General features: G+C 50.6%; 1 protein-coding gene across 1 annotated transcript in view; it reads left to right on the plus strand.

The window, feature by feature from the left end:
• Nucleotides 1-12,526, plus strand: part of zcchc2 (zinc finger, CCHC domain containing 2) — a 49,892-nt gene that overhangs the window by 15,234 nt on the left and 22,132 nt on the right. The window contains exons 4-7 of the mRNA XM_035429323.1: nt 4,747-4,818; nt 5,259-5,359; nt 7,572-7,666; nt 11,250-11,324. Coding sequence (XP_035285214.1) covers nt 4,747-4,818; nt 5,259-5,359; nt 7,572-7,666; nt 11,250-11,324 — 343 coding nt within the window. The remainder of the gene's footprint in view (nt 1-4,746; nt 4,819-5,258; nt 5,360-7,571; nt 7,667-11,249; nt 11,325-12,526) is intronic.

Below are 12,526 nucleotides of genomic sequence, written 5' to 3' on the forward strand. Positions count from 1 at the left end.
TCGCCCCGATGCCCATCCACCACCCGAGAGCGACAGGCTGTTCGCCCCGATGCCCATCCTCCACCCGAGAGAGACAGGCTGTTCGCCCCGATGCCCATCCTCCACCCGAGAGAGACAGGCTGTTCGCCCCGATGCCCATCCTCCACCCGAGAGAGACAGGCTGTTCTCCCCAATGCCCATCCTCCACCCGAGAGAGACAGGCTGTTCGCCCTGATGCCCATCCTCCACCCACCTCCGGCCAACTGCTCTCTGAACCGGGGGGGGGCCAATCCACAGAGGCCACAGTCAGAACCAGCCACTGGGTCCAGCGGTGATGGTCCAGTTTATATCCATGAGTGTGCATGTTGTGTAGGGGTGTGTAACAGTAACACCAAAGTCTCGGTTTGGTTCCAGAGGGTGGGACATTTTACGTGGTTGTATAACAATGACAAGCTAATTTGTCCTTGCAATTCGGCCACTTTTTGGGTGTCTAAAACCTGTTTTACGGCGGTGACCTGTCTAAAGGCATCGCAGAGCATTTTCTCCAGCTTTACTGCGCACACACAACCCAAGGACAGGAATAAGTGAGTAAGCACTAGATGGCTATCCGTCTCATTTCTAAGAATAGCCAGGCTTTAGTATACTGATAGGCTGCAGACGTTGCTCGATAGAGAGTTCATTGAGGTATTCTGGGAAACTAAGGGCATGAATAGACAAAGTTAAGATGGATTTTTTAGAAAACACGGCCCGAGATTGCAAACCATTTAGCCTCAAGCCTGTGGTTTCGCGTCTCTCCTGTGCGTTGCGGACAAGATGAAGAAGGACGACGATGGTGAAACATGAGGCATCGTGGGAAATAAATGCGATAAGTGAGGTGAACTGTCTCGTAGACGTGACGGTGGTTCCCAAAACAAAGCTGTTGAAAAAGAGAGAGAGAGAGGTGGCGATTATGAACAGAAATGCGTGATGCTTGTGAGAGAAAACGTGTGAGACAGACTGCTCTGTGAGTGATATCAGATATGCTACACCTGTGCAGCCTGCTTTGGCCTACGCACAGTAAGGAGAGGTGCAGGAGAGGGACTTGTCATGATCTGTAGGCTGTCATATTCTAACATCGATGTGACGTCTCCGTGAACTACTGTCACAAGAAGAGTCTCGTGATTTGTGCTTATGTTGCTCCTCAGACAGATATTAATTAGAAGAAACATTGCACCCCCTATTTAGAATAAAATGATGTTTACTTGTGTTATGTGCACTAGATGTCTATAGATATTGCATTACATTTTATTTGCCATTTTTTATATTGTCCATAGATATTGCAGTTTATTGCAGTTTTTTCCCAGTATTTGCAGAATTCCAGTGAGATTTCCTCTTGATTTTCGGTAGCTGGGAAGACTCTGCAGTCATTGAAAATGGGTTATTGAGTTCAGCCCAGAATATGGGGCTACGGGGGTTTTGCAAAATTATTTTGAGCAGTCATTCTGCAGTGGAGCAGTTGCAGTGCATTCTGGGCTGTTTTATGGGGCGTTTGTGCAATCTGATTTCAGTCTCTCGGGCACCGCGTTCATCCGGCTCTCTTATGACCTCGTTGAGCGATTCGGCCAATGAGAGGAGGCGGGGGGCGCGGGGGGGGGGGGGGGGGGGTGTTCCTCGTCCGTGCTTGCACAGGTGCTTTGGCGACCAGAAAGATTATGGGCTGACTGCGTCTGTTGTTAAGTAAGGTACCTATGACGGTATCTGAGAGAGGGTAGTTATCTTTAAATTGTTGTGTGCTATTATTATTTCCCAAGTTAAGTCACGGCCCAATAAGCTTACTGTGCGTGTGCACTGAAATCTGATACTGAATTGATTGTGATAGATTCCCGGAAATCGCATTTGTTGCTATGAGCCATGTTTACCACCATAGCCTGTCTACCGGTTTTAATGGCATGTTTGTTTGAAAAGCAGCTGTGCTCTGATGGAATTCTTGAAGGCCTCTCAGATAACCTGGCTACATTCCACTCAGAATGTTCTAGAAGTCTCCTGTGATGTTTGTGGATTGAGTTAGATGTCCCTGTGTATTTCTTCTGGATCCAAGTGCAAAAACCTAGCCAAAAGCCACTTCTTAGATTTTTGTGTCTAATTTCAACTGGCTGATAAAGCATGAGTGTACTAGAATTATCTTCCAGAGATCTGAGCGTTTTCTGAAATGCTGACGGAATGTTCTGGAGCATTGGCACACTCTTCCTGTTCCTCTTTAACCCTTTGAAGAGTAGGTTTTTTGGAATGTTTTTTTTCTTCAGAATTTCACGTCGGTGTTCTAGAACTCCCCTGCTTTCAGTTACCAGCAGTGATTGTCACATCAGTATTAGAATGATAAGAACAGTGTAGTCACACGTTTGTGATCTCACACCTAGAAGGTTTAATGTTAGAGTTCACTGGGCTGCCTGAAATTTATATTCTCATGTTTCTGGCCATATCCTGAACAAACAGCTACCGCATACTTGGTGTATACCACAGCGGGTAACAATCAGAGGCTCGCACGCGTTTCATCTGCTCGATATTAACGGATCCACTTAGCGAGGGAAACGGCAAAGACGTCTGCCGGGCTTTGGAATTCGGCGATGGCACGGCGACTCCGGCGATGTCGAGAATGCCAAACGCAGTTCCGGACTTGCTTTCACAAAGTTGACGTCAGTCTTTCTGGGTTTAAAAAAAAAAAGAAAACAAAAAAAAGAAGCCTGACTGCTTGCCTCTTCCCCAGTCAGGATGGGTGACCTAAATCATCCTCTCCCTGTTTCAGATGAGGTGGATTAACGTCACTGCCTGACTCTCTTGAGGAGTTTGGGTCCCTGTGCACCTCAGCCCAAGGTGCATGGCATTGCAGCGGTATAGAAGAACAGCGGCAATGGCGGCTGACTGTGTGAGATATAAGAGCGGAGAAGTGAGTGTGATCCCTTCTGCTCACGATGCCCTGGAAAAAGGACCGAATTGCAGTTCTGACAGGAAAGATGGTAACGAGCCAAGTCAAGATACACGGATCGTACGCCCCACCTTTCCTTATCACGCATGTTCTCCAGGCATGCGTGACAGCAGACTGAGACTGAGTCTTCATTAGGCGCCTGCTGATTTTTCCTCGAGCGCTCCCAAGGCGGGCGTCGTCCCGGGAAACGCGGAACCCGCCGCGTGGTTGCTAAGGGGACCGCAGGTTCCTCGGCGGACTCCCTAGTGAGTCAGGACTCCAGAAGGGGCTTTCCCTATCCGCTGCCTGCCCTGTTCAGGGCTCGGTCTGGAAAAGGCCTCCAGGAAAGAGCGCTCTGTCTGCGTCTCCCTTTCTTCCTCTCTTTTTTCCTCTCTCTGTGTCTCTCCCTCTCTCTCTCTCTCTCTCATGCCCTCGTGCACTCATACGCTCTCACATGGTCACACACGCTCTTTTACTCACACACACTCTTTCTTGCTCGCTGTCTATCTCTATATCTCTCTCTGCCCCCCTCCCCGCTCTCACTCTCCCTTCCCCTCTTTCATTCTATCTATCTCCCCTTCCACCATCTCTATCTCCCCCCCCCCCCCCCCTTCTCTCTCTCTCACTCGTTCACATGCCTCATTGTTGAGCTCTGGCGGCCGCAGCGTTGGGGAGCATGCTCGGAACGTCCGAGGGTATCGCCTCGCATTTCACAGATTTTTCCGTTTTAGCGCCGGGAGAAAGGGTCCTATTCAAACGCAAACAGCCTGTTCCTTCTTCCACCGCGACCTAAAAAAAAAGCCGTTAACCCTTTTCGCGCGGTCGTGACGTTTTAAAGCTCCATTACGAGCGTAGAGTTTGACGAATGCCCGCGTCACCCATCTGACTTCCCAAAATTCCCTTGCCGTACATTGAGCTCTGAATCTCTCCCTTCTGTGCTGTGCTACTGGCTACTGTCCCGTGTTGACTGTCTGTATTTACAGTGCAATATTGTCTTTTACACATGTCCAGTGTAAAATCCTACTTCTCTTGGGGTGTTTTTCTTTTTTATGAGCCACCTGTTTGAGTAATTGGTAAAAACAAATAGCCTACACGTTTTGCTGGGTTTGCATGGCTATGGTATATAAGCAATGCTCTCCTGTAGCCTACATACAGTAAGCGTAAACGGGACAGAGTGTAAAATGAAGTTTTTTCTGTGCAGACCGCTGTGTTTATATTGAAGGCTTGCCTGTGGACGTTGTTTAGTCTCGAGTTGGTCACGCCGAAGAAAAATATTTATTTTCCGCATGCAGATAGCTTTGGATTTTGGGACGGGGTTTAGGTTTTGTTTCGTTCTCCCCTGCCGTTGCGGGGCGGTCCTCGCGTTTTAACATCGTCCAACTTGGACGTCTGTTTTTGAGCCGATGTTTGTCTTCCGAATATTAAGACAGAACCTCTGAGACGCATTTCATTCCGTGTTTATTTTCAGAAAATTAGAATTACAAAGAGCGATTTATGTTCCGCACTTGACCGTTGACGCCAAGCATTTAACTGTCTGTAGAACTTTGTGATTCATAGCTGTAAAATAAACAGAGGAAATATCGTGCCACAAACGCGCGACGACTTAATTTAAAAACCATCGCGATTCCATAAAACGAAAACGTAACTCTGTCGTGAACTGAAGATCCCAAGACGGTAATACATTTGCGTGCGTTTCTGAAATCTTCTGCTTTGCGTTGCCGTGTCATTTTTAACGGGTTGCTACTGAGGTTAAAAGCTGTTTACAGTAAACGTTGCGAGTTCAGGAAAGGGGAATCTGAATTGTAACAACGGCCCCTCTGTTTCAGGTGAAATGGTCAGACTCCACTTCCACAAACGTGACCAAGACGCACCACGAGCTGGAGGACTTTTTGTTAAAGGTGAGGGGGAAAACTTCCAAAATTGTCAATTAAGTATATTAGCAATGCAACCCTGACTTGTGGTTGCAAGTCAGGGTTTTATTGACAAGTTGTATGAAGCCAAAGCCTTCCTGTAGAGTTATTATTATTACTATTATTATTTATATTGCACTTTTCAAAATGGAGTGACAAAGTGCTTTACAGAAAAATATAAATAATGATAATTTGATAAAATACAAATAAGACCAATAGAAAGAAAAGTAGATCTCTGTGTACCTTTGTACATTTGTAGTCTTTGTACATCCTGCATGCTTTTGACAGTGTACGCTCCTCATATAACAGTAAGAGTGTGTAGCTGCAGTGTGTGTGTGAAGCTGTAAAGTGTCTGCTGTTTGATATAAGATTCTGTGGGGTAGACTGCTGGAGGCTCATGCAGCGTTTGCTCTGTATCCCAAACCCAGCTTCCAAAGGACAGGGCTTCGGAATCCTTCGAGAGAGGCATCCGGAACCTGCTTCACCGTGGCGACCAGCACGAGGGCAGGGAGCTGGAGAGGACGCTGAGGTGAGATTTTACCCCTCCTTCTTCTGCCCCCCCCCACCCTGCTCTGCAGAGACTACCCCCCCAGGGGGGGTAACCTGATACCAGGGCATCTGCCACATTCAGAGTCTGGCTCCGCACGCGATTCATTTCCTCCTCATCCAAAACTATGCTCTTTCGATTCAGTGAAGCCGCTTTGCCGCTTTGCGTCTTACCGAAAGAAGGGAAGAAGCTTCGATTTCACCTGAGCTGTGCGGACTACGTTTCCCAGGCACCAGTGGGGTTTATGATGCGTGCAGCCCACCAGTGACCTCCCCCATCATGCCAGCTGCTGTGCTGCTTTAAGGCTGTGTGGTGCAGTGCTTCATACGTCACACTTATAAAATTCCTTTTAACACATTAACAACTGACATTTTAATGCATTAATAAGAGTTAATGTTTTAGTGTGGGGCCAAGTCTCACAGCAGGACTCTGACTAAAGGAAGGTTGGGGAAAAAATGCTGATCCTGTATGAAAGTAACCTTGGGGCTTTGCAGATGGTGCCTATTTATTACATTTTTACCACACTTATTACATTACATTTATGATTTATAAAATTCTTTTGGAACATTTTTATTTTTTCTCATTTTTTGTGCCCAACCTCCCCCCAAAACTGCTTTTGGGGTCACCTCTGAACCACCTTCCCTTGAGCAAGGAGAGAGAGGGGGGGACGGAGAGAGAGAGGGGGAGAGAGAAAGAGAGATGGGGGAGAGGTGGAGAGAGAGAGAGCTCACACACACTCTCACACTCTCACCCTGGAGCCAGCGACTGTGTCACATCCTGCAGGCCACACGGCACTGCAGGAACGGGCCAATCAGAGGAGAGCTCTCGTCTGATAACAGCCGTTAGCCTGTGGGCGTCTGGCTTGCTGCTGGGCGGGGCTAACGCGTCCTGTGACCCCAGTCACCTTGGCCCAAATCTCCGCCCCCCCATCCCTGGAGGGACAGGCCCCCAATCGTGTCATCGCTGCAGACCGCTAGTGACACAGCGCAGGCTCGAACCTGCGACCGTGCCCCGGTCCGCACAGCCGCGGAGAGCCGCGAAATAACGAGCCGCGCGCGACAGGCACACGGTCTCCCTGTCTGTCACAGCAGCGCTGTCAGGAGAGCGAAGGATCAGCGTCCGCCTTTAATGCAGAACCGCTGCTCGGAAATGAAAGATAAAATGGTAGATAAAAACGCTTGGGTGTGTTTGCAAACGCAGAGATGCTGTTTGCTAAGCCATAATACTGCTGTTATTGCAGACTTTTTTTGAATAACCTTTACTTAATTGGTTTAGGTGGTATTGAATGTGTGAATGTAATATTTTTTTACCCCTGGTTTTTGGAGCCAGTAGGTCACACTGTGCCTTGGAGAGATGATTTATGGAATGCAGTGTTGAGGGCTCCCTGTGTCTTATTTTGTGTGAGGATGCTTAAGGACTCATTTTGATAGCAGCGGTCTGAGGTGTTGGGTAGGAGTGCGGCGTTTGAAGAGCAGGCCCGTTTGAAAATGGAAACGCTTCCTTTGATACCCGGGATTCAGTAATGAGGTCGGCGCTGTGGATCTTACTTCCTGTGCCTGTGCTGTTTTTCTTTTTCTTTTTTTCTGTCGCTCGCTCTCATCAGGCACACTCATCAGCTACTCATCACTGTGACTGACAGGCTGACCAGCTACAGTTGGCATCATTGACATTTGAGTGACATGTCGGTGACAGTTGCTGAATGTCTCTCTCTCTCTCTGTCCCTCTTTCTCTCTCCCTCCATCTTTCCCTCCCTCCCTCTCTCTCTCTCTCTCTCTCTCTCTCTCTCTCCCCCTCCCTTTCTCTCTCTCTCCCTCTCCCTCCCTCTTTCCCTCCCTCCCTCGCTCTCTCTCTCTCTCTCCCTCCCTCCCCCCTCTCTCTCTCCCTCTCCCTCTCTCCCCCTCCCTTTCTCTCTCTCTCTCCCTCCCTCCCTCCCCTGTCTCTCCCTCCCTCTCTCTCTCTCTCTCTCCCTCCCTCCCCCCTCTCTCTCTCCCTCTCCCTCTCTCCCCCTCCCTTTCTCTCTCTCTCTCTCTCTCTCCCCCCCTCCCCTCTCTCTCTCTCTCCCTCCCTCTCTCTCTCTCTCCCTCCCTCCCTTCTCTCTCTCTCTCTCTCTCTCTCCCCCCCTCCCCTCTCTCTCTCTCTCTCTCTCCCTTTCCCTCTCCCTCTCCCTCTCTCCCTCCCTCCCTCTCCCTCTCAGGGAGAAGTTCCTGTTGGCGCCTCAGGATTTCCGCCAGACGAGGAGAGTTTGCTCCTTCTTCCTGTCCGACCCCTTAAAGGACAACTGCAGCCGCTGTAAGTCTTCTGTCTCTCCGACGGACAAACGCACAGACCCCCCCGACAGCCAATCCAGCGCCTCGAAACAAAAGCTGGCTGACGCACAGGACAGGCAGTGTGTGGCCAGACCGCATGCGAGTTTAGATCCAAGAACGTACTGCCCTGAAATCCGCTAGACTTGTGAACTGCCCCATTGGCTCATTTTCTCAAGGTCCCCCAAATCGCCGGATGAAAGGAACGTGATTGGCCAAGAGGCCCCCATTTCTGTCTGGCGCAAGGACACGCCCACATTCGCCAACCTGATGTATAGCCCCCTGGGCCCTGTCTTCATGTTTCAAAAGTCTTAGAAGAAGAGCTCATGAGGCAAACACACACTCATCAGTGCCACCCACTGGCTGGAGGTCCTGACCAGCATTAATGAGTCTGGTGGATCTGACCCATTCCAGACTACTACAGGCAGTGTCACATGACTGCAACTGTGTTCACATGACTGCTGGTACCTAGCAGACTCAAAACTGGGTCACTTTTGGCATACAGTTCAAAACCGTGTCCTTTCTGATACAAGCTTAGTTAGTACACTACAGTACATTTAGCAGACACTCTTATCCTGAACACAACTTTTACATAGCATTTACATATACTGAAGCAATGCAGGGTAAGTATCTTGCTCAACGGCAGTGTCCTGCACGGGAATTGAACCTGTGACCTTCAGGTTACGAGACCAGCACCTTAACCACTGCCGCCCTAGTTTCCTAGTTACCACTCCAACAACGGGTTACCGAGGCGATGTCGAAGGCGATCAGGCCACTCCCACATTCGAGCGTGTCGTCACGTAGCATTGTGTGCTTTACGTTTAGCCGCCAGTGTTTGCATGGTTACCCAAAGCCCTGCTCAGGTGTGGCGTGAGAAAAGGATTTGCACAAACACAACTGAACCGCAGCCAAACGGCGCTGTCGAACAGCCCTCGCTGCTGTCTGTAATGTCGTCAAAATTCGTGGTGTACCTTATTCAGAGTTTTTTTAGGGAGTTTGCGCTCCCTGGTGAAGAAAATTATGAAAGTAAGTACAGTAATAAACTGCAGTGTAAACACTGAAATTGTATTGTACCGGCTAATGTAGCCAGGAAAATGCAATCACGTTGCTTTTTCAGCTGAAGCTAATTGCCTATGAAATGCATAACCGACAAAGGCATTCGTTAATTTATTTTTGAGCCGACTCCTTATGTGAGCAATTATATTTAATTGTTTTTTTTTTGGGGGGGGGGGGGGGTGTGGGGGAGTGGCCTGTTCTTTAACCAGTTGGCGTTGTTGTTACTGCGTTCCACCTGCTCCAGACCCGAGAGTGGAAAGCACTCTGCACCAGAGGTATTCTGGGAGGGGAAAAAACGATCGAGCCAGGCTCACACCTGCGCTCGCACCTGCACTTAACACCTGATCTTAACACCTGTGCATCACAGGAGATCAGCCTGATGCGTCCTGGCCACCGGAGGGAGGGTTTCCTCCTCAAGATTTCAGCCCCAGCTGTGAAAGCTCCACCTCTGACTCTGAGCAGACGGTGTTGGGTGTAGTTTGGGCTCACCCGTACGCCACGCTGTTTGATACTGCCGGTCGGTGTCGGTGTCGTGCGTATTACTGGTTGATTGCTCTACCTGAGGCTGCTTTCAGTTTCGTTTCAGTCACCGGCTGCTGTTTAAGTTTCAGTTCTCCTCGCTGTGTAAGGCGTAGCCCAAGAGGAGACAGATATTCCTCATAATCCAGTGCGCTGTGATTATTCAGCAGGCTTCAGTTTCAGTGATTCTCTCCCTCCCTCCATCTTCCGCTCTCTCTTTCTCTGTGTCTCTCTCTCTGCATCTCTCCCTCTCTCTCCCCCCCTCCTCTGTACTCTCCCTCCCTCCATCTCTCTCTCCCTTCACACCCCCCCCCCCTCCCTCCCTGTCCCTTTAGCGGTGGCTACACTGGGCCCTTCTCTCTGTCCTGCCTCTCTTTGCTCTTTGTATTCAGGGGACGGTTCTTATGGAAGAGAGTCTTTGTTCTCTTGGCGCTGCACAGTTTTCAGAGATGAGTGAACCTGCTCTTCCCTGTGGAAATGAAGATATAGCCCTGGGCCAGGGGAAGAACAGCAGTGATAATAACACAGTGGAAATAGTCACACTGTAAAAGTGACCTTACGGTATAATGATAGCCGTTCAGGGCAGGGTTTTAACCCTTTCAGGTGTGAGGTCAGAATGTGCGTGATCAGAATGCTCTTAATTGAACATTCTATTGCTGATGTCACAATCACTGCTGGTAACAATGGAGTTCTAGAACACTGGCTTAGAATTCTGAGAAAAAAACATTCCAAAAAACCTGCTCTTCAAAGGGGTGATTAATCACTGCTAAAAAAAAAATTGTAAAAATGAGGCGGATTGGCGTAGGAGCACAGCCATAGGCAGCGAGATTCCCCTGAGCTTCAGTTACACCGCCCCTCCCATCGAGGGGGTCCCCACATGGTAAAAAGTGAGGGGTTTGGTGTGAGGGTCATTTACCTGTCTGCACACAGGGTGCTGGCTTAACTGTCTGTGCTGCTGGCCGGAATCTGGCCAGTTCTGCCTTTTTTTTTCCTTGTCTTAAGGTGTCAAGGCAGTTCTGTTTTAAAGGAGCTGTGTTTTAAGGCAGTTCTGTGTTAAGGCGGTTCTGTTTTGCCGAGGTGTCAGAGTATTGGCATCACGTAGAGACATACAAAGATGTGCCTTTGTGTCTTATTGGTTAAATAACGCAAGTAGAACTGGTACAATACATTAAGTCGGATTAAGCTATACTTAATGTTTATCCTGGGGGGGTGGCAGCTGATTAATTTATACTTAATGTTTATACTGGGGGGGTGGCAGCTTATTCATTTATACTTGATGTTTATACTGGGGGCGGGTGGCAATTGATTAATTTATGCTTGATGTTTATACTGCAGGGTGGCAGTGTACGTAGTGTGATGGTTCGGGCGCTGGGTCTGCACCTTCCCAGAGTGGGAGTTTGGTTCCCTGTGTGAACCCGCTGCTGTGTTCCCAAGCAGCCCGCTTTAGCCCTCCAGTAAACATCCTGCGCGGCGAAGGGGGCTGTGTGTAAACAGCGGGAGCTGTGCGCGTCGGTCGTCCTGGATGAGAGCGATCGCTAAGCGGCGCGCGGCTCACGGCGTTGTTAATGCGCGTGCGTGTGTGTGCGCATAATACTCTGTGTCTGTTTGCGCGTCCGCATCGCCGCAGCCGCCGAAGTGGACTTGCGGATTAGCGTGAGCTCCTGTCGGCGCGCTGCGTGCGTTCGTACGGTCTGATGTTTACTTTAGCCGTGTTTCGCAGCTAGAGGAAATCTGGCTGCTGCTGTGTGAGCACCAGCGGGCAGTGGCAGCCCTGTACGGGGTAACCCGCGCGGATAAGGGGGGGGGGGGGGGGGGGGGGGGGGGGGGGGGGGGGGGGGGCAGTGTTATTTGTGCCGGGGCGCGGTCTGTTTGCCCCTCCGCGCTGCAGCGTGTTTGGGGGGGGGGGGGGGCGGTGGTTTCGGCCCCGCCCCCACGCTGACCCACCGGTCCCACGCTGACCCGCCGCCCCCACGCCATCTGTTCCCCCACCGCAGGTAAGGCCACGCCCCCGGGGCTGCCCGCCGAGCGCTTTAAGGAGGACTGCTCCGAGACGTCCAGTCAGGAGGAAGGTAAGAGCCAGTCCCCGCCCCGAGGCTCCGCCCACAAGGCTCCACCCACGAGGCTCCGCCCACACGCACGGAGAGAGGCTCGCAGATAAAGAGCAGCGTTGCGTCAAAGACGCAGGACCGCACACAAACACCGGCACGCATACATATTCATAAACACAGATCACCGTGGAAACGGGGAGACGGACGGACAGGCAAAGGGCATCGCTGGCCGCGATCGGGCGGTGTGCAGGTGCAGCATTCGAGTCCGTGTTCTGTCACATGACTTGGCGAGTTGGCGATGCAGATCACAGTTATGAGCAGGGGGTGCTGGCCACTGTATCTGGGGCTGTGGGCTGCACTGAACCGACTGGATCCCTGGAGAGGGAGGGGGAGAGGGAGGGAGGGAGAGAGAGAGAGCTGGAGAGAGGGAAATGGAGAGGGAGAGAGGGAAATGTAAATGAGAGATGAAAATGGAGAGATAGAGGGGGAAATAGATTGAGGGAGGGAGAGAGAGTGAGCAAGGGAGATGAAGAGAGCTGGAGAGAGTGAAATTAAGAGGGAGAGAGGGAAATGGAGAGCGAGAGACTGACATGGAAATGAGAGGGTGAGGGGGAAACGGAGAGAGAGACAGGAGGAAATGGAGAGAGAAAGAGGGAAATGTAGAGGGAGAGAGGGAAATGGAAAGAGAGAAGGAAACGGAGAGAGAGAGAGACTGTAACTGCTGCTGTTCCCCACACTAATTCCAGCGGCTGGCTTAATCAGCACTAGGAGAGCGGCTGAATGGGAGACCCTGAGCCTGCGCAGCTGGAGGACCTTCCGGCTGAATGCTGCGGCTAAAATGGCGGTAATGAGACTGTCCCTCACGGCCCTGGTGCTCAATCCCAGCACCCCTCTGTCGTACGGGAGCGTTACACCTGGCTTCTGGCTCCAGAACGGCAGCAGAAGGGTCCGTCTGTCGGTCGCTCCCGTGTTTGTGCTAACGTTAACCTGCGTCGCGCTAGCCGCTAGCCCCTTTTCGTGGGTAAAACGGCTCAGTTTCTCTGTGAGAAAGGCCAGCAGACATCGCTGCTGTAGGGCTTTCAGACTCGATGTGAACACGAACGTGCGCGCTAAGGTTTGGGGAGGGCATTTTTGCTCAAATTGCATGCTGGACAACTGAGAGCACTAGGAACGAAGTTGCATTTGTACCGTTTCTGCATTTCAGTCGATTTCAGAAGGAAAAA

The sequence above is a fragment of the Anguilla anguilla genome, chromosome 8 (assembly GCF_013347855.1).
Source record: "Anguilla anguilla isolate fAngAng1 chromosome 8, fAngAng1.pri, whole genome shotgun sequence".
Classification (NCBI taxonomy): domain Eukaryota; kingdom Metazoa; phylum Chordata; class Actinopteri; order Anguilliformes; family Anguillidae; genus Anguilla; species Anguilla anguilla.